General features: G+C 33.4%; 3 protein-coding genes across 3 annotated transcripts; 1 reads left to right on the forward strand and 2 right to left on the reverse strand.

The window, feature by feature from the left end:
* The first annotated feature begins 1246 nt into the window (after window positions 1-1246).
* On the forward strand, window positions 1247-3509 carry LOC125870021 (BI1-like protein). The gene is made up of 4 exons (XM_049550394.1): window positions 1247-1673; window positions 2656-2769; window positions 2881-3038; window positions 3148-3509. Exons 1-4 carry the CDS (start codon window positions 1412-1414, stop codon window positions 3352-3354), a joined length of 741 nt encoding a protein of 246 aa, XP_049406351.1. The 5' UTR covers window positions 1247-1411; the 3' UTR covers window positions 3355-3509.
* Window positions 3510-4376: 867 nt separating this feature from the next.
* Window positions 4377-6130, reverse strand: LOC125869785 (uncharacterized). The gene has a single exon (XM_049550224.1). The coding sequence runs from the start codon at window positions 5967-5969 to the stop codon at window positions 4662-4664; it is 1308 nt and encodes a 435-aa protein (XP_049406181.1). The 5' UTR covers window positions 5970-6130; the 3' UTR covers window positions 4377-4661.
* Window positions 6131-8316: 2186 nt separating this feature from the next.
* Window positions 8317-15463, reverse strand: LOC125869921 (uncharacterized). The gene is made up of 11 exons (XM_049550319.1): window positions 15199-15463; window positions 13155-13319; window positions 12931-13049; window positions 11544-11618; window positions 11188-11281; window positions 11042-11101; window positions 10897-10962; window positions 10717-10815; window positions 9627-9671; window positions 8721-8817; window positions 8317-8631 (listed from the first exon to the last, which is right to left on the reverse strand). The coding sequence occupies exons 1-11, from the start codon at window positions 15319-15321 to the stop codon at window positions 8543-8545; spliced, it is 1032 nt and encodes a 343-aa protein (XP_049406276.1). The 5' UTR covers window positions 15322-15463; the 3' UTR covers window positions 8317-8542.
* Window positions 15464-21134: the final 5671 nt, after the last annotated feature.

A 21134-nucleotide genomic window follows, 5' to 3' on the forward strand; every position in this document is an offset into this window, starting at 1 on the left:
TATTCTGGTATGTTAGATTTAGGGAAAAATTATTTGTTTATTTGAGTTAAGCAAAGAATCTTTTGTTTATTCCTCTCTAGGGTTCACAGATTTCCCTCATTTCGCGGTTGGATTTCAAAGTTGATTTCGCGACTGGTTTTCAAAGTGATCTTCGCGGCTGTAGGTTGAAACCCCACCGCGAAATCAACTTTGAAATCCAATGGCGTCCATGAGAGGAAATTTGTGAAACCCTAGGGGAAATCGTGTTAGAGAAAGGGGAAATCATATTATGTATTAGAGAAAAGAGAATGGGTGAAATTGTATCTCTTAAGAGAAATGAGGGAAAAATTAGTAAGTAGGATCTTATGAGTCTATGTGGAGGTGAGAGTTGTTTGGTGCTTATGTGGCATCCATGTGGCGTCCACGTGACACTTAACATACTTCTGTTAGTTAGAAGGGCAAGTATGACCCAATACTTTGACGGGAAGGGTACTTTTGATCCAGAATATAGTTTAAGGGTACTATTTTCGACTGTTAGTGATTCATACAGACGAGAGGCTGCGCGATTTATACAAATGAGAGGCTGACAACGATTTATACAAATCTGATGCTTCATAGCAAACATAAAGTTTGCTATGAAGCGTAATTATACAAACTATAACTATAGCATACAAATATATATTTTTTATGTTTGTTTAACCTAAAATTTACTAAAAAAATCCAAAGTTTAAATTTCAAGAGATGTCCTAAAAAAAAAAGTTAAGGTAGATAGTATTATATTTGATATTGTATCAATAAGAGGATACAAGTATTTGAAAAATAATTATATGTGATCCCAATTTTTTTTTTTAAAGGTTGTAAATATTTCTTATGCGAGCAAGTTATGAAGCGTTTATATTCCATGACTCACTATAAATATTATTTTAATTATATAATATAATTTTTTAATAAAATGCCGATAAAAAATAATATATTTATATAAATGTAAATCGTACTAAGCAATGTGATAGACTCAATTAAAAAAATATTAAGAATAAATCAATCCCAAATTATTATTATAAATAATCATTTTTAAACCAACTGAGTCATTCCAAAACACCCTCATCTCTCTTCTTTAGCTAATGATGAAGAACTAGAATAGATATTTTTTGTTTCCTACTTAAAGTTTAGGTTGATTTGTAAAGTTTAGGTTGATTTGTAAATTAGGAGAGAAAAATATTGGGATATTTTTATATTTTTAGTGGAGAGAGAGTTTCAAGTAACTTCACAGAAACTTCTACATATATATTTATTATTAAAAAATTACACTAGTTATAATTTTCTTAATTGGAATTGTCCAAAAAATTGAGGAATAATACTCTTTTTCTCTATTTCACCGCAACAAACCTTATTCATTGCAGTTGCAGAGAGAGAAGAGAGAGAGAGATCGAAGATGTACGGATTCACGAGTTTGAGCACGGAGAGTGATGGAGGAATCAAAGGTGATATAGAGGAAGGAACCTTGTATCCAGGTCTTGGATATGGAGAGAATCAATTGCGTTGGGGTTTTATCCGTAAAGTTTATGGGATTCTCGCTGCTCAGATCCTTCTCACCACCCTTGTATCCGCCGTTACTGTACTTTATACGCCGATCAACGATCTCCTTCGTGGAAGTCCTGGCCTTCTTCTCTTCCTCATTTTCCTTCCTTTCGTTCGTAAGTAAACCTAGATCTGTTCATTTTTCGGTAATTTATTGCTTTGTGTATGTCCTGTATTTATTGGTCGCCGATCTGATTTCTGAATAGTTGACTTCTTAGACGTATAATGACCTGAAATTTGATGATTTTTGTTTTCCCGTGATTTTGTATTGTGGATATTCATCTTTGTTTATTAATGCGTTGAATTGAGCGTATAAAGTTTATTTATGCTACAACTAGAGCGGAATTTGAGATCTATCGTTTCACGTTAGAATCATTTCTTTTGTGTATGTGTTTTGATTAATGGGAATTGTTCAATCTATTAGGAGGTTATCTTAGCTTCGCTTTATGTTCTATACACGGACAAGTTGACCTGGGCAGGTATGGAGCCAGGTAGGGTCGAAGAGTTCATCTGACCCCCTTGGAGGAAAATTTCATGCTTATACGTGATTAAAATTATTTTATAAACATATAGTAGACGTTGAATCCAGGTAGAGTTATAATCTTTCTGGTTTTTGTTCGCTTGTGCATTAATTGTTGATATCTGTATTCTGAATTGTTGGACTTGTAGGTTACTCTTCACGTGGTGTTCGGTTAACGATACAAACTCAAATTTTGAGATTTTTGTGTTTTGTATTGTAGTTGCAGCCAGCGTAATTTCAGTTTTGCTAGTAAATCTGTCATTGTGTTGATCAACTCTAATGATTATGTTTGCACAGATAGTGCATCAATATTTTTCTCCTTTCAGAATTGTATATAATAAAGTTCATGAATAGCTGAGACAAGGGGGGTTACTTGAGGTTTACGGGCTTATGACGATTGGTGTGGTGTTAATAGTGTATACAGATCTGTTTGGAACTGCAGTACAAATTTGTAGTTAATGCATGGGTTTGATGCTTCGGGATTTGCTCGTATCAAATTGTCCAAAAGTTTATCGACCTGTTTGCACTTTCCTTTCCCTTTGTAGAAGCTAGACCAGTAATAATTTGTTTGTGTGCAGTGTTGTGGCCCTTGCACATATATCAGCAGAAGCATCCATTGAATTTTATTTTCCTTGGCCTTTTCACTGCTTCTTTGAGTCTCACAGTGGGTGTGACCTGTGCTAATACTGATGGTGAGTAGCTTCTCTGCTTTATGAAGCTTTCTATTTTTGGTGTTTGTTGAATGTCTTTATACTTCAACAGCTCTGATGATTCACTCATACTCATGCGCTTCAAAATTACAGGAAGAATTGTGCTTGAAGCCTTGCTCTTGACATCAGCTGTAGTTTCAGCTCTGACCGGTTACACATTCTGGGCTTCTAAGAAGGGCAAGGACTTCGGCTTCCTGGGTCCAATACTCTTTACTAGCCTCTTTGTTCTTATCCTGACTGGATTTATGCAGGTTGGTGTAACCTGTCTTTCTGCTCATCACCCTGTCCGAATTCAAGAAAATAGAAATTTTGTATGACTTATTTTGTAGCTCTAACTTATGAGGCTTTGTCCATTTGCAGATGTTCTTCCCTCTCGGATCTACAACTAGTGCTGTTTACAGTGCAATGAGTGCTATAATTTTCTGCGGATACATTATATATGACACAGACAACCTGATTAAGAGGTTTACATATGATGAATACATCTGGGCATCTGTCACTCTGTACCTGGATGTTCTGAACCTGTTCTTGACCATCCTGCGCATTCTGAGGCAGGGAGACAACTAAGTGTGTGGGCAATGTCACCTGATGTGCGTGTGATTGGAATATTTTAAAGATTTTTGCTTTGTTTGTCCATTAGTATGGCAGAAACATGGTTCTATCGATAGATATCTTTGCTATCTCCCTACTGGTATATTACTTGTAAGTAGCGCTTAAGTTCCAGTGTTTTGATAATGTCAAGGCTAATTACCTGGAAATTCCATAATAAGTGTCATTGATGTTTACTGTAATCGACTCTGAGAAATGGGACAGCATTTACTGGCCTGACAGAGCTCAAACATAGCAATATATTCTTTAGCTTTGAATGCGTTGTGTACCCTATTCCTTCATGCTAAAAAGTTACATGATAGTGTAATTAAAATATTGAGGAGCCAGTTGCCTATGCACATGTTGACTGTCTAATAGCACTCACTTTGGTTATCCCCTTATTCTTGTCTCCAACTTGTTTGCCACCTATGATTTTTGGCTAAGAGTGTTCACATTCACCTTAGGTAAAGAATATGTTTCTCAAATGAAGGATAATTTATAACTCGTGCTGTAACTAAAGCTACTCTAAGCAAGAGATCCCTCAAACCATGGAGCTGAGTTTATCCCACACTTCCAAACCTCAAGAAGTAGACTTTTTCCACACTTAAAGTGGAGTGGCATGATCAATGAGAACTCATAAGCGGATCCCAACTTGCTTGGGATAGAGACGTAAATGTTCTATACATGTGTTCATCCACAGTGCACCACAATGACAATTGACAAGGCATGATCATTTCGCATAAAAGTAAATCAAAGGAGTAGGTAGGTAGCACATCTTGAGACAAAGTTGACATATGAAGGGGACTCAGGACCATGTAAGCAACTAAATATCAAGCAAACAATTCGAATTAATTGGTACTGATAAAAAATAAGATTCCTAGAGCAAAGGTACAGTTCAGGAATTGCCCAAGGGCCATTAAATACATAGATCAAAAATAAGATAGACATAATTGCAGGAGAATATATTTTGTTTTGAGCACCAAGCGAATTTTGAGATTCAAAAGCGCCAAACACATGGAAGTTCACATTTGAAATTCGGTGTACGATGCAGATCTCAGATCACAATACAAATTTAGTGTCAACATCGAGAATAGACCAAAGTAGCAGTTGGATACAGTTCTCTTAAATTCCAAAAATTAGAAATGATATATACATTATTCTTATGAAGTGCCATCAAATAAAATCCAGAATAACTACTGCTGCATCTCTATCGAATACTTGGAAAGTAAAACTATAATAGTAGCCGAGAGCAAGTAAACAACTTTAGAAGCACAATGAGCATACTATCATGATTTGGCAGCTTCTTCATCATCATCCTCACTATCCCATGATAACTCTTCCTCATGTGCGTCCTCCGCAGCACTCAAACGTTTCCTCAAATCAGCTTTGTTCGGGCTCATTCTCTCGAGCACCTTGATCTCATCACCACTTGCAATATCTTCAATCTCATCCCACCCAAGGTCATCTCCCTCGTGCGAAGACACTTGGCTGGAAATAACTGAAAAATCACTGTTATCATTCTTACCTTCTGAACTCCCCTTATCATCAACCCTCCCTGCCAAAATTCCTTTCTCATCCCCACCATCACTTGTTGTCTCCAAAGCTGTTTCTTTCTCGTCTTCTCTACTTACCGAACTCCTAGCCCTGTCATCAACCTGTAAACTATCCATTTTCTTCTCAATCTCTTCTTTTGCTACATTTTCACTTGCAACATGGTTGCTCCCTTCCGTATCCTCATTATCTTCATCGTCAACATCCCAACTCAATTCCTCTTCTTCCTCACCTGAGATCGCCCTCTTCACAAGCCTTGCCCTTGCTTCATCAGCTTTCCTTATTCTATAAACCTTGTAAAAATACCGACTCCAGAAAGTCTCTTGATCAACCATACTGGGAACCACCTCGCTATAAATCTCATTTATTACACCATTTTCCTTAATCAAACCCTCAATTTCCCCATTCATCTCCCCTAATACAAATCCCAATTTCCACTCATTATAATCAATCATATCCTCTGGTTCATCGCAATATGTTTTCGCATCACACTGGATCGCTCGAATTGTTGCATCAATTCTACTATAAGGTTTGGTATTCAAGTTCAAATTTTGCTCTAAACTACTACTTCTCCCTAAACTCCTACTGCTATTTTCAGATAATTCACTGTCAGAGTCATTATCAAGGATCGACTCCTTACCATGAGCAATAATCTCCGATACAGTGGAGCCGATATTATCAATAGCTTGTCCAACCGATTCTAGCGATTCCTGTGCAACGGCGGCTCCTGATTCAAACCTAGCCGGCAAGTCCTTAACGGCTCGGCTAGCTACTTCACGGATTGTAGCGGTTTCAATTTTCAACCCGGAGCTGAATTCCTCGAAATCGCGGCGGTAGTTTTGAACAACGGATTCCGATTTCGATGCTATGGTTCTGAACAAAGTTGAACCGAAAGTCCATGCGTTCGTTATGGCTGGAACATCACGGTTAGGGTTAGGGTTTGGAGATTCTGGTTGAGATTGAGAATATGATGGAGAAGTAGGGGCATCATCGGTATCGGAAAATTCTGGATCGTCGGCGAATACGGATTTGAAGAAATCCATTAGGAGAGAAATGGAAAAAGTTGAGTGCGATTTGATTTTATATTGCTGATGGATAAACGCTGTAGGGCCTATACCTTCGCCGGAAAATTCTCAACGGCGGCGGAGACGTACAGGAGATAATCTCCGATGGATTTATTTTTATTAAATAGACGGAAGATACAATTAAATCATTTCTAAAAATATAATAAGGAAATACTCCACCGACAAATTTAAACATTTATTTTTTTTATTGTAGTTTGAAAAAATCTAGAGTCAATTGATATTATATAGCATGCATAATTAGTTTAAATTTTTAGTGAATTAGTAAAATAGTAAATGAGTTAGGTATATATAGTATGCATAATTAGTTTATAATTATAGCGAATAGTAAAATAGTAAAATCCAATTTGGCATGAGCAAAACTGATATTACGGAATAATGAAGGGAGAATGTTTATAGTTCAAAATTGATAAAAATATTTGCTTTTTAAAGGTTGAAGAAGAAAAATAATTTTCATCAATTTTACCAATTAAGTGTATGTGTTCTGCGCGAATAATATAGCATATATAAAAAGAATAAATTGTTGTAGGTATGTAATTAAGTTCAAAATTTTAAAAGAGTAACATAAAAATTTTAAGATAAAAAATGTATTTAAAAAGGAACATGATAATTCACCATCACACATTATATTGAAGAACAATAATATAAGACAACTACTTATAACAAATTAACAATAACATAATCTTTTATGATAAAGCATAACATTATAGGTAATATATATAAATTGATATACTTACCTTATATTTAACTCTTTTGTCTAATCTGACTTTCGTTAATAATAGTGTCGCATAAAAAATGTTGATAAAGAATAACAATTTTTAGAACAATTGGAAATAAAAATGATAGAATATAAAGAAATATATTATTATTTCACTGATTTTTTGGTATCTTTTATGATAGAGCATAACCTTTATGTTTTTAAATAACTAGTTAAGTGTGTATTTTTTACGTATTTATTGTGTTAATTAATAATAAATGTATATAAAAGATAATTTATTGTGTTTAGGTTATATTATTAAGTACAAAACTTTTTTAAAAATAACATAAATTGTTTAAGATAAAAATTTCAAACATGATAACTCACCGTCACAAAACAATTAAGGAGCAAAATTAAATATAGTGAACAAATTTTCATCGTTGATATCAAAAGTCAAAATTATATTAATATTGATATACGAAAACACACTCAAACATATAATGCAAAGAAAAAATGAACTATAATATATATATGAGCATGATAACAAAATTAACAATAACATGAAGAGTTTTGGCAAAACAAAAAAAAAGGTCAACTTGAAAGTTTACCTATTGGAAAAAGCAAATATTGAAAAAAAGACCAATTGAGACTTGAGAGAATAGCATCTCCCTAAGTAGAATTCTTAAACGATTACATTGAAGTATTATTTTATTATTTGTTGAAATAAAAATATTTTAATTTATAGAAATTCAAAAAAAATTCTCCGAAAAATAATTAACTAAATATGGAAGAGATTATTTTCTTCAAGAAATTTTTTCCAGCAAAATAAAATAATCTAATTATGATTTTTTTGTTTTAAAAAAAAAACTTCTAAACTTGGAAAAAAAGAAGTCAAGAACTCCTAAACCAAAATTTTTTAATACAAAAATTCAATAATTGCATCGACAAAAGTAAATCTTTTTTTTTTGTTGGTGTGATTAGAGGCCTCACTTATCATTCATAGTGGATATGGTCACAACTTTACTTTATAATTAAAAATGCTATTTTATAAAGAGAAAATAGCCAATGTATCATTACTTTGTTGGTTGATGGCCAAAACATGCCACATTCACACAATGAACCAACTAAAACAATGGTAAAGAGGAAATGTATACTAAAATAGATCCCATTAATTATCTTTAGGAAGATTTTTAGTTTTGTATTAGTTGCAAATGGACAAATAGGTAAAGAGGAACAAAACTTTATGTGACAAATTACCTTTCTCATTTGTCCCTCTTTCTTCTCTTTATTTATGAGACTTTTCTCATTTCAGCCCCTTTATCACCTCTACTTCTAGGGGTGGGGGGAATAAGGCTTAGCTCTATGAGTCACTGAAATGATAGCAGGAGTGCCCTTTTTCTATCAATAGAGGGAGCAAAAAACAAGTAAGGTCTTGGTACTTTATTTTATTAAGGGAAGATCCCTCTTGCTATACCTCGGTCACGGAAAACGTCTTAGACCAGCTGCTGGAAAGAAAGAAAGTGAGGATACTGGATACCACTAGGACAAAGAAGAAGATTGATAAACAGCAGAAATATAAGACTAGTCTCAGTCCATGAACATTTGATAATCTTTTCATCTGTAAAGGTTGATTTTTCTCATAAGTCAATAGACTGCACAAAAAAATTCCACTCAATAGCTTATATTTAAGAAAATAGGTTTGATCATAAGTAAGTACATGACATTTCTTTCTAGACTAGGGAGATGATGTTATAGCAAGCAGCACCCTCACAGAGACATTTCCTTTAACTTCAAAGAATGAGAATGAATCACAAAAAAGCAAAAAAAGGTAATATACTTAAGATTCCAAGTTAGCCAACCGAGACACCTTTTCTATTTCCTTCATAATCAGCTCCTTTTCTTCTTCAAATTGATCGTCTTCACCACCTGTGATAATGGAATAATTCAGAGAACTGATAAACATACTGATGCTAAATCTCAAGAGCAATTGTACCCTATATGCTTATATGTATTACCTTTTCCAAGGTTGTTTAGCAATGCCAATAACCCTTCATGGTTCTTTGCCAATATAAGTTTTATTTCTCGAGGCTTGTTTGGATTTGCAACAAACACCTGGAAGAGAATTGTATAGGCATGAGGACTGCATATACCTTAAATCTGTATGTGCAAACAGGACATAAAAGAGCAGCCAGCCAGGTGCGTTAAGCTTTTGCTATATGTGAGTTAAAGAGAAGGCCGGACCACAGACATATGGATGCTTAATTACTGAAAGGAGAGAGAGATCATGAACACTTCGGATATCTTATAATAGCATGAACATTAATGGAATCAAATTCAATGAGGATCGACACTGCCACAAAATCCTTGAGAATTTGCAACCTCCCCATTGGATTTCTGAAACATGTGTCCCAAATAGCAAATTCTTGAATTTGACTGTCTTTCATTGTTGTTGACGTTTGATTGAGACAAGTAAGAAATATCATATTTGAAGCACTCTTCTACACATGAATATTGATGAGTCTGCTTATGTAACATGTAAGAGACAATAGAATTTCTGCATAGCAGGTGTGCCATAATCATGGCTAAAAGAAATACTATGAAAACATCTGACGGAAAAAGGACTTTAGGGTTCTAGGTTATGAGAGTCATGCACCTATTAATCATCCGATTCCATTTCGAGGTATTTAGGGATCTCCACAACTATGAGCTAAGTAATCTGCTTAGATCTTTTGCTTCAAGTGGCACATGCTACATGAGATATTACTATGCAGATTTTCTGGTGATTCCACGTGCAGAAAAAAGTTTCAGATTTTCAAGTTGGTAATTCCCACAGTTCCCAGAAAGTTAGCAAAATGATACCTTCCTCCCCTTTCCCCTCTTATCAGAAAGCAGGATATCTAAAGGTAAGACAATAATATCACCTTGAAAATATGGAAAGCAGAGATTTGGATGTTTTTGCTCGAGTCCTGCATGTGAAGAAAAATAAAATCATTTTTATATTGAACGAGAAAAAGAGAAACAAAACTATAAATCTCCACCCAAGTCCAACTAAAGCAAGTATAATGCATGAGGAAATCCTGCGATGCAATCTGAGACCACTCTTAACACTCCAAAAAATTCATATTGTCCCCTGAATCTTTTTCAGATAAGTACAGAACTGAGAATGAACTATGGAGTCACCTAGTGTTCCTTCATCAAATACCGTCAACTACATACTTCTGCTGAAAGAGTCTGAGCATCCTACCCTTCTGGATGTCTTTCTATACCAAATGGGAGATAATGCATAACTTAACACCATCCTACACGTGTAACCCAATTTTGCGGTACATAAACTAATACCACTTACATTTGAGAATGGACCTCTTAAAGGTTGTTGATACAACCAGGGATCATCACACCCCAAAAGCTAGCTACTGAGGTGGGAGAGCCCAATGCTATATAAGCCCCACATCAGCTACTCATTAAACCAATGTGGGACTCAAGTCCCAGACCTTGTAATAGGATCATAACAAACCACCACGCTCCGTATCTATAGTCCTTGACGGTTGTGCGCTAGACCATTTCTAGCCCCAGGACAACACTGCAGTACCGGTGTTACCATCCAAGGCACGACATGCACGAAGGGCATTGGGTAGCTCTGATACCATTGGTATGACCCACGGAGAACCACACCCCAAAAGCTAGTTAAGGGACTTGAGTCCCGCATTGGTTTAATGGGGAGCTGATGTGGGGCTTATGTAGCCTTGGGATCTCCCACCTCAATAGCTAGCTTTTATGGTGTGGTTCTCCCTGGATTGTATCAGTTGCTATGGCCCATGTGAAGAATTTGAGCAGTCAATTCAAAACCTTAAGAGGCAAGGTGGAGGTATAGATCTTTACAAACCCCTTTAGATGCCATTTTATACCGATGTGGCACACTATGTAACTCAACAGTTCCTACACTCACATACCAGTTATCCTCACCAATGAAACATTATTATGATAGAGCAAGTGAGAGACAACATGGAATACCTTCAGTAGATTCATCATAACTTTCAAATGGCTGACTTCTGCTATATAGCGCTTCATAATAAGGGAGTTGGGAGGCTCCAGTAGAAATTCTGAGAGAAGCTAAACTTCATGAAACATTTATCAGCAGCAGAAGAGCCATAAGAACAATCAAAAGAAAGGACTATTAACAAGGGAACTAACCTTCAGAGATTGCCTTCTTGTCACGTAATTAGGAGAAGTTAAGAGTTTTTCATATTGCTCAAAGAACTGGAAGTAAAAGTCAATAGGTATCAAACATAAGACTGATCAGTGGATAAATAATGGTGACAATTCAGATGTGACAAACCTCACTATAGTTATTAGTCAGGTATTGAGACACAGCAGATTCATGTTTGGTGAGTAAATCCTGCAGAATTTCAAGATATGTTAAAAGCAGCATTCACAGAGAATGGTGCATAGCAAGCACAATTCTTGAACTTCAAAAAATATGACCTTAAAGGTAGAAAATGCATCAGAAGCAACATCGAAGTTCGGCAACTCCACGAACTTGAAGAACAATCCAAAGCTGGGAGACTCCAAGATGTATCTAAAATAAGGTACATAAAGCTCATAAGAAAAAAATAATCGGGGACGGGCTTGGGGTGTAAAATATCAGATTCTTCAAGAGGTTGAGTAAATTTTGAGAATCTGGACCTAAAAGGTGAATCTATTCCAAGAAATAAAGTAACAATGAAAGACCCTGGTTAAACAATGGCAAAAAATGAAAGAAGTTTAAAAAATCTGAAGAATCTGATAGTGACAAAGAAGCTTTAAACACAATCAGGGTTAGGGAAGTGTGAATATCTTACTTTGCAAGGCTTGGCAATTTTATGCATTCCCTAAGCATACCTCCGCAATGCGTAGCAATTTCTTTGTTGTCATAGCTGCTCGTGAAATCAGAATGTCTTAGTACCATGAACGTTAGTACTATTCAGTGACAATATTTCACAACAAACTGTAGCTTATGTTTATTATATAAATTAGAAGGTTATCAAGAGTTACTTAACAAATAGAAGTTAAAAGGTTACTGAGAGCAGAACAGGAGGAACAGAGATGCTGGAGAGAGTTCTTTTTCAAGAACAGATCATAGGGTGTTCACGTGTAAGCCAAATAAGGAACTTCTGACAGTGAAAGAATGTTATCCAAATCTAACTTGCCTGGATTCTATAAATACCAGTTGTTCAGGAATATTTTCAGTATATATTTGGTCATTATAGTTTGAGATCTTAAGTATACTTGCCTTACCTTTCAATAGAGCCCAACTCTTAAAGGATAAGGGTTGATAATTCTTTTAATGAATCCTATTTGCTCAACTTTCATCTTCTTTGAAGACCTTCTAGTACCATGGTATTTTATATTTGTTTACAGGTGTTTAATTTGAATTGATAATTTTCTTGTTCTCACAGACTCCCTAGTTTAGCTGCTAAGAAAGCTAAAGATGCCGTCAAAGGAAGATTTTGTAAAACAACTAAGAAAACCGAAACAAAAGGAAGGAAGAAATGTTATTGCTAGAGGAAAAGAGCCTCTAATATCAGATGTCATATTTATTGTCAAAACAGGATAGATATGGTAAGGCCTTGTTATAAAGGATTCATGATACAAGTGTCGGTGGGGGGCCAGCAGCTTAGTGTTGATATATCATATATGACAATTGAAACTTTTAAATTTCAAATACTAAATGGCCATATAAATGAGATGTAACAAACTAATTGAAAGGAAATGAACAAAGTGATATTAAATGGAATGACCTTTTTATCCCACTGAAAGACAATAGATTGTTTTCTGGTATGCTAATTCAGAAGTAGGAGCGTGAAAAAGACAATTTTAAGAGAGTTCTTCACTCTAAGAATATATATAACGTGTGAAGCCAACGAAGCATTATATGTTTGAAATGACTTTCCCTATCTGCATATGGAAAGACAATTACTTCCCTTAATCCTATATAATCACATAATTCAATCAGTCAGGATGGACTAACAATACTATCATCTGTTAAAGGAAACAGTGGTGCTAAGTTTTTACAGGTCTCCAGCACTTTCACCACCACCAGCCAGGGGGTTACCAAAATGGAAACACATACTACGGAGTCATCTTTACAACTAGAGAAATTGTTCTAAAAATAATTTCAATTATCTTCAAATCATGGTGGTTCTACCCTCTTCAGATGTGCATGCACAAAAAATTAGACTTGCTTACCAAACAACTAGGAAGTCCAGCAATTCCAAATGATTTTCCATGTATTGCACGCAACAATATGTGGAGTCAACTTTTTGCTTCAACATAATAGACCAACAATGGACCAAATTTTTTCTAGCCTAAGCAAAAGTCATAATAATTAGTCATAGAATCTCAAACTAAATACAGTGTATTAAGTCCGATGAAAGATTGAATATCCTTTCAGATAAGATATAAAAACATACTTCCCATCCCAATATAAGTAATTTGTGAATGAAGAGCGCAATAACATCTTCATTACAAACTTCAAGTGTTAGTTGTGCAACTTGATCTGGATTCGGCTCAACTTCTCCATCTCCAGCGAGCATAACTTTCATTGCCACAATATTTTTCTCAACTTCTTCCATAGCCTGTAAGAAAGGGATATTTGAAAAAAACACTGTCATCCTTTGGAACAGATTCTAATGAACAAAAAAACAAGCAAGCAAGGAAAGATAGTTACCCTGTTAAGCCTTATTCTTAGTTTCGGTAAAGATATGGCACATTGGCCTAACTCAACCCCAAAAGCTAGCTCATGAGTGGAGGTTTGTCCAAGTCCATATAAGGAAACCAATTTCTCATCCCTCTACCGATGTGTGACTTCTTAACTCTCCCCACATGCACAGACCTCAAATGGAGCGTGAACACTTATAAATGGGGCCTCAACAATGGTGAACAACAAATTGGAATGAGTCTGGCCCTAATACCATGTAAAGATATGCCATATGGGCCTAACTCAACCCCAAAAGCTAGCTCATGAGGGGAGATTTGTCCAAGTCCATATAAGAAGACCAATTTCCCACCCCTCTACCCATCCGGACTGCTTAACAGGTTCCAATGTTTAGGGGCAGAAATGATTTTTTTCAACTTAGACTACGCTGATTAAAAAAAGAATATAAAAGAAACAAACAGATATGAAAGCAATAATTGTAAATCATGATCGAATCTATGGAAGCATTGCTTTATGCATTCCTCTTTAATCTCGACTCTGGGGATAATTTTTTTTGCTATCTTTTTTAGAGAACCACCTAAAGTTTAAACTAAAAAGAACTAAANAGAAGACCAATCTGGAATTCTTAACAGGTTCCAATGTTTAGGGACAGAAATGATTTTTTTCAACTTAGACAACGCTGATTAAAAAAATAATATAAAAAGAAACAAACAGATATGAAAGCTATAATTGTAAATCATGATCGAATCTATGGAAGCATTGCTTTATGCATTCCTCTTTAGTCTTGACTCTGGGGATAATTTTTTTTGCTATCTTTTTTAGAGAACTGCCTAAAGTTTAAACTAAAAATAACTAAAGAGGTGAAATAATTTTTCATTATCCCAGTTACTGTACTTGCTCTCTTAACCAACTTATTCATAGAAGAAAAACTGCTCCCTTTGTCCAGATTTTTGCTATTAATTCTATTTTATGATGAAAGATAGTAATGTGTAGCAGTGCAGTTAACTTTACTTAACCCTTGTCTAGTAATCTACATTAAATCCTCTGGTTCCTACACTCTCCATTAGTCCATATCACAGTTTTCAACTATCCAAATCATTCGTTTAACTAAGCTGAGCCTTGCTTGAACAAGTGGAAAGCATCTAATTAAGTTTTTATGATAGAAATTCTTATAATCCAACCGATAACAGTTACCAAAAACACTTCCTTCTTAGCACCCAAATCCATAACAAAATAGCAATTTCAGTTCAGTCCCAAAACCATCGATCAATTGTAATGCTCATTTCCTTCTAAAGCAATTAGAAATTTAAACCAGCATTAACTAATTCTCCACTCAATCACTTCTACTTATTTCACACCTATGAATTATGATCACTAAACTACATAACCACACGCCCACAAGGAGAAAAGTAGAACTCCCCATCCCTGCTATTCAGAAATAAATTAAAGATCAAACCATAGGCTCATTTCCATTTTCTTTTGTCCTTGTCTTGATTCTTAAGCAGGTTGGTAGTGCTTATATACAGCTGATCAATCTTACTAATAATCTAGTCGATACCCTTCATTCTTTTTTTCGACAAATTCAATAAAGCTTGTATCTTTTCCCAAAAGAAACACTAACCCACACGAACCAGTTCCCTAAACAATATGCCAAATCAGGTAAAACAAGAAAAAAAAACGGTTGGTAGGTTTTGTTTCTTAGAAAAAAAAACAAAACAAACCCAGGAAACTCGGTTCCGTAAAGAATATGAAAAATCATAAAATAGAGGTAAAGAATCAAATGGGTCCAAGAAAAGAACCTTCTCGAGGGCTTTAACTTCAGCAACAGTTATGGAATCAAGGGCATTAAAACTATCTTTGACAGTTTTAGCGAGCTCTGATGGAGTTTTAGGCCTTGAAGCCTTGAAGAAAGAGAAAGACATTGTCAACCAATTTCGATCAAACAACAATGCCCACTTTGAATTTGATCAAAAACCACAACCAAAACCCCTCTCTCTCTCTCTCTCTCTCTCTGGATTTTATATATACCTACTCAGGATTGGTTATGTTGTTTAAACAATGATTAATAATGGAAAGATTGTAATGTGGTGATTAATAATGAGGGTATGAAAAAGGGGAAATTTCAAAAATTATAAGATTTTTAGTCTAAAATACAATATGATATTCTAATATTATAATAATATACAAAAGCTTTTCATATATTTTTTTATAAAAGTATTTATAAACTTTGAGATATAATATTATATACCTAATATAAAATGTTATATAAACTATAAGAGATATTTGTACATTCATATATAATAATATATAATATTATATACTTCTTTTGGTAATAATATAATATTATATACTATTATACAATTCTTTTTTGAATCCAAAGTCAGATTTATTCAAAAATTACGTCAAATCATTCAAAATTTCATGTTTAGATTTTAATATGTAATCACTGTATTATAATAATACCTATTCAAAATGAAACTTATTTGCGAAAAATCAATTTTCAGACTTTGAAGGTTTAAGTTTCAACAATGATTGTCTATAACCATGAAATGTCAATAGTATTTCATAATTGCTCCAATAACGGAGATAAAGCAATAACTTAATATGTAAATTTCTTCAAAATCATAAATCATTATCAATCACCAGCTATATATATACATACCCCTGGGACTACTCATTTCAATTATTGGACCAACAAAAAAGTTAGTAATATTCAAGTGCGATTGATGTCTTTGTAAGATGACTCGTAGAGACTCCACAACATTGTATTTCCATTATTATTTTCACCATGAAATTGAAATAAAAAATTGATTGTTGTTGGTCTTTATAGTTTCAAAATCTAATCTAATTTTTTTTACAAAAAAATCTTTATAAAACAAAGAAACAATAGTTGGATATATTCGAATTTTCTAGTAAACGGTTGGAAAAATAAAGTGTCTTTTATGTGGAGAATCTATTGTTATCAATGGTGGAGTTTCATTAATGAAAGGCATGCAAATTGACTAAACTTAGATGAGCATTGAAAATCTTGGCTAAATTATGCAATGTAAATTTATGAACTACACTAAAATGTAATTATCTCTATAAATAATATTTTTGTCTTAAATAGTTTAATTTTTCATATTGTTAATAACGCATATTTTTATTTATATCTCATTTGGTATGAAATAATATTCAAATCCTCGCATATCTTATTACAATATTTATTTAATGTTGATGAAATATTACATTAGTTATTTGATGAATTTTTTATGTTGTCAATCAAATATTGTGTGTGTCACGCTCCAAACTCAAGGGGCGCAATTTATAACTAATGTCAAAACTTAGGTCTGATGAACTATTTGCTAACGGCGCATAGCAATCATATACGACCAAGAAAATAAATAAATATATTTTGGCTTTAAATAGACACTCAATCGGGAAGCCCCCTATTAAAAATTCTATTAAAAAAAAGATACTCCCAACAGTTCATATAAAACAATAGTCAGCTAGCACACAAGTCATGTTTGGGATGTCGACGCTACCATAATATCTAGAAAAACATAAACGCTATATAGGTTGTCAAAGTCATCATGATCTTTATACAGAAGCTGAAAATAGCTATGTGTCAAAACAATACACCGAACTATCATAAAACTTTAGCCAACCAACAAACAAAGACAACATAGCCAATAACATGACTATACAATCCCACACTAGTCTGCAAACCTCTAAGAGTAGTAAATCTTGATCAAAATTGTCCCCGGGCTACAAAAAAACCTATATACAACAAAATTCAACATACTTGACTCTGACAGTTCCAAAAGAAATGGACTAGCCGACCTGATAGAAGTCAACTGTGTTGTTGAGGTCGTCTGTCAAGACCTGCAGGTATGAGTGTTGCCCCCAAGTAATGGGGCATCAATACGAAACAATGTACCGAGTATGAAAGATAATAGACCAATTGAGCATGTATCATAACATACCAAAACTAATCAGGTAATGAAGTTAAAATAATATAAGCATACTGACATGCTCTTGAATATAAACATGCAAAAATAATCAAACAACAATCTAACCAAGCCCCAATAAGCTTGGCAGGTACAAACAACAAACAAAACCACTTATATTAGCCCTCACAAGCCTGAAAGGTGTCAACTCAATCTGCATATCCTTATCGATAGTCACTAGCCTTGTAGGCAGTCAAATAGTCGGTATTAATATATCCTCGTAGGTAACACATAGTACTCTTAGGCATTCATATAGCCTCGTAGGTAGCACATACCCTTTTATGTATCAATGCAGCCTTATAGAAAGAGCATACCTCTTAGACAACAATATAGCCCCGTAGGCAATACGTAGTACTCTTAGAAAACTATCACATTCATGCAACTAACCACAATATCCCTAAGGGCAACAACAACAATTCAATAGGTCGAAAGTGATCAATCTAGCTATAAATAACCTATATAAATAGTTTATAAGTCGTTCCCAACATAAGTCACTACTAACATAACAAGAATCCAGAAAAGTGAGAATTTTAATAACTCGAACAGCCAACAACTAACAATCATGGCTATGAGTTATCAACGATAACAACAAACTACTTGTATTGCTCCTAATAAGCTTTAAGAAAACATGTCAAAAGAAGGAAATAGTTTTGACATATCTCTTTTAAATAATTCAAACGTCCTTAAGTCTTCTGTCGCCCCTCTCTCCTAATACTACAACATGTCAGGGTCTCAATCAATACACAAAAATATAAGGCTTCATGACAATCCAACAAAAGACATGCATTTTCATCAAAAAATACTATGTGAGGTCTAAAGTATCTATAAATCGATAAAATAGTTTTTTTTTACCTTGTTATACGCCCTCATAATGATACCCATAACACTCTATATGTATAGTACTTCGTTGCCACAATGCTTTTGCAAATATACCATGAAATTGACCAAATAAACTATATCAAAGTGATGAGTTCGCGATGTAGAGCAACTTTCCTGAAGCTTGCAAGATGATATCACTAAGATCTAAGGAGTATTTTATGGATTTTATCTGGAATGTGAAAATGAAGAAGAAAATGAAGGTGGCGGATTAAAAAATGTTTTCATCGAACTTAGCTCACCTCACGTGCATGCTTGCATCATCTCAAAAAAAAAATTAAATAGTTCTCTATTTTGAAATCGTAATTTGTATGGATGAATGATTTAATGTGTTGGAAACTAGACTCATAAACCTTCTATTTAATAAGTTGTGAGACTTGTAATTCTTCATAGATTGGGAGAAAATCTCTGAGATATTTTAACCCAAATTTCAGAGAAACTTTTCAAATGAAACTTGCGTTAACTTTCGTCAACTTTTATTTTTGACTTGCTTGACTCCAAAACTTAAAAGACGATCATTGTACAATTCAAATAAGTCATACCACTTCCTTCTTAATTTATTAATCACTCTTCATTTTGCCACAAAGGTATAGATTAATTTAGACATTCTGAAAGATTGAGATGTTACAGTGTGTTGACTTATTTAAAAGTTTATCCTAAAATTAATTTATTTCAATCCCTCCACCAAATCTCCCTTAATTCTGTTTAAATTTTATAACTATTCATTAAGCTGAGGCGAGAGCTATACCTTCTGGAACCGGAGCAATAACTGCTACAAAGTAAAGAGATGAGCAGGAACGATCCCTAAGGCAAGCAGTTTCTTTAATTGAAAAATAACATTTTTCATGAATTTGAAATTTCAAAATAAATTTTACTCGTGGAATTTAAAATTACAGCATGTATTATTCGGAGTTCGGACTAATTAAAAAATCAAATTGATCAAAAAAAAATTGTCATCTAATTTTTTTTCTTGGGATTTGATTTAGTTTGATGAAAGATTTAGAATTTATGATTTCTTGTTTTGATTTATGTTTTTAATAATTAAAAATTCCAAACGAAAATAACATTTGTACTCGATTAATTATTCATTTTTTTAATTTTTGTGTTATATGACTTACAACTTTGAACATTCAATAAGGTATTGTAAATGATTTTGATTATTTAACTAACAAATCTTAGAATAATTAAAGGATAATTGTGGTATTTGAATTTTTAGTTTGTTTGTATTTGACTAATTCTTTCTTTATCAATAGATATAAGTAACTGTATAGTATTTCGAGAGGAGAATCAAGTGTCAAACACATTAGCTAAAGAGGGGGCTAAAATGGAGGAAGACAACTTTTGCAGATATTTTGAAGTTCCGCCATTGTTTCTTTCAAAGATAGTTGAGCTGACAAAGTAGGAACTCTTTTTGTACGGCTTACAAGCCTATCACCTACTATGAAACGTTGTAATAGTACTATTTTTAGTCTACCCTTGAAAAATTACTGACCGGGTTGCCACTACCTTGTAATGATGCATATTAATTATTAATATATTATCCTTGTTTATAAAATTAAAAAAAATTTGTATAGTAGCTTCTAAAGATGCTCAATAATTTTGCCAATTGAGTCTTTTTTTGGCATTCATTAGTTATGATTAATTACACTATGCATTCTTATAACTAATTTAATTTTGCTTAAACCTTTTATATTTTAAAATCAAGTACTTACATTTTTTATATTATGAAAATTCTACACTTACATCTCCTAGTCTCTTATAATACTAGATATAAGGATTACTCTCCATGTCCCAATTTATGTGCACAAATGTAATTTGAAATCAACTAATTTTGATATGTTTTTGAAATATTTTAAATAGAAAATTATTGCGATTAATAGTACTTTTTACATTATTATTTTTACATATTATATGTTAATATCTCTATCCCAATTTATGNTAATAAGCACTCTTATCCTTATCCAATTGAGTCTTTTTTTTGGCATTCATTAGTTATGATTAATTACACTATACATTCTTATAACTAATTTAATTTTGCTATTTTAAAATCAAGTACTTACATTTTTCATATTATGAAAATTCTACACTTACATCTCCTAGTCTCTTATAATACTAGATATAAGGATTACTCTCCATGTCCCAATTTATGTGGCACAAATGTAATTTGGAATCAACAAATTTTGATATGTTTTTGAAATATTTAAATCGAAAATTATTGCAATTAATAGTACTTTTTACATTATTTTTTTTACATATTATATGTTACTATCTCTATCCCAATTTATGTGACACTAATGAAATTTGAGAGCCAACCAAATATTTTAATTCTTTTAAGATATGTAAGTTTTTGGTGGGTCGTGAGTTACCCATGTGTACTGACATGATCCGATCTGATCTTACCCGATTCAATTCGTTTTATTTAATTTCTTTAGAAAAGAATTAAATAAATGGATAAGATTGTTTTTTAAAAAGAAGAGGGAACAATTAAGAAGTTCTAATTGTTCAAACCTCTCTTTTTAAAAGGAGACCTCTTATTTTCAGAATAGAACACCGATAGAACGTGAAGAAAAAGAGGAAAGACCGTGTATAACATAAAAACGTGAAAAATAGAAGAAAAACAGAGAATATTAAAACACTACTTTTTTTGCCAATATTCAAACGACACACTCACAACCACTTATTTTTGAACAAGAACAACCTCTGTTTCCTAGTGATTCAAAGAGAAATTTGGAACAACTCATTTTGATAGTGAAATCAACATCAACAACTTTTGTTGCAAGTATTAATGTAAACATCTTGTTGTTGTTTTTCTCTTAAATTATTTCATTATATTTTAATTGTTAATTATTGTAACAGAAAAGGGCCTAAAA

The sequence above is a fragment of the Solanum stenotomum genome, chromosome 1 (assembly GCF_019186545.1).
Source record: "Solanum stenotomum isolate F172 chromosome 1, ASM1918654v1, whole genome shotgun sequence".
Classification (NCBI taxonomy): domain Eukaryota; kingdom Viridiplantae; phylum Streptophyta; class Magnoliopsida; order Solanales; family Solanaceae; genus Solanum; species Solanum stenotomum.